The sequence below is a fragment of the Penaeus monodon genome, chromosome 29 (genome assembly GCF_015228065.2).
Source record: "Penaeus monodon isolate SGIC_2016 chromosome 29, NSTDA_Pmon_1, whole genome shotgun sequence".
Classification (NCBI taxonomy): domain Eukaryota; kingdom Metazoa; phylum Arthropoda; class Malacostraca; order Decapoda; family Penaeidae; genus Penaeus; species Penaeus monodon.
In genome coordinates this window covers 25,940,968-25,942,054 of record NC_051414.1, presented here as the reverse complement: position 1 = coordinate 25,942,054, position 1,087 = coordinate 25,940,968, and the positions used below count along the sequence as shown (strand labels likewise).

Genomic DNA, 1,087 nt, shown 5'->3' with positions numbered 1-1,087 from the left:
AGTGAATGTTCTTATTATGAAGAAGTTAAGATAATACTGAACAGTTTATTTTACTGCTGCCATTAATATCGTTATTACTGATAATATAAGTATCATATTCGAAGAATCTTGTATGAATTACTTTGATTGCCGAAATTAATAGCGTCGCCGTTAACAGCATAATTATCGTCACCCTTGCTGTCATTATTGTTGGTAATCATATATCTTTCAAACGATAATGTTCGCTATTCCAAAAGTTTCATAACTTTTTTACCTTTTCTTATTATTGCCATAAGAACAACAGCAAAGAATCTAAATCAAATGAGCAAGATACGAAAGAATTAGTCATGTATCTAGATCTATAAAATCAATAATGAGTGAAGTAGAAGAGATTGATGATGCAACTGAAATAAAAGTTCATTAACTACAAAACAATGGGTACCAAGAAGTCTCACACGCTGGTACCTACTTCTTAATACTTCCTGATTAAAGTCTTATTTAGAATCAATCATATTATCAACATTAACCAATGGGATAAAAACAAGTGTTTCCTTTGGAATTCCTTTGGAATTCTATAATCTGTGTTCTTCAGTATCAGTAATAAAGTAATAAAATTTTAACGTCAAACAGTATCGTAAGGGTTTTCATAGCGTATGTATTCATTTACCTTATTTAAGCTGACATTATGAAATTCCACCTATCAATATACAGTAATTGTATACTTCGATACACACCCACATGCAGTTTTCTTTTTACTTTCTTCTCCCTGTTTTAAAAGTGAAACTATACATATAAATACGCGTGTGATCAAAACAACAATAAACAAAGCTCGAACGCGCCATTTAGTCCATTACAAAGCAGTAGGTCAAAAAGCAATTGGCGTTCCAGACGAAATTAGACAACTACGTGGTAGTCAACACAGCGACGGCGCATCCACACGTGGAACCCGACGGCACTATCTACAACATGGGAAATGCTTATGCAGGGAAGAAAGGACCGACATATAACATCATCAAGTTCCCTCCACCAAAGGAGGTTGATGGTGAGGACTCACTGCTCTATATTTCTCTTGCATATGTATTGTATACATAATTTATATGGTATGAAT

General features: G+C 33.6%; 1 protein-coding gene across 1 annotated transcript in view; it reads left to right on the top strand.

Moving 5' to 3' along the window:
* Positions 1–1,087, top strand: part of LOC119592078 (beta,beta-carotene 9',10'-oxygenase-like) — a 16,235-nt gene that overhangs the window by 9,899 nt on the left and 5,249 nt on the right. Inside the window, exon 6 of the mRNA XM_037940893.1 lies at positions 868–1,056. Coding sequence (XP_037796821.1) covers positions 868–1,056 — 189 coding nt within the window. The remainder of the gene's footprint in view (positions 1–867; positions 1,057–1,087) is intronic.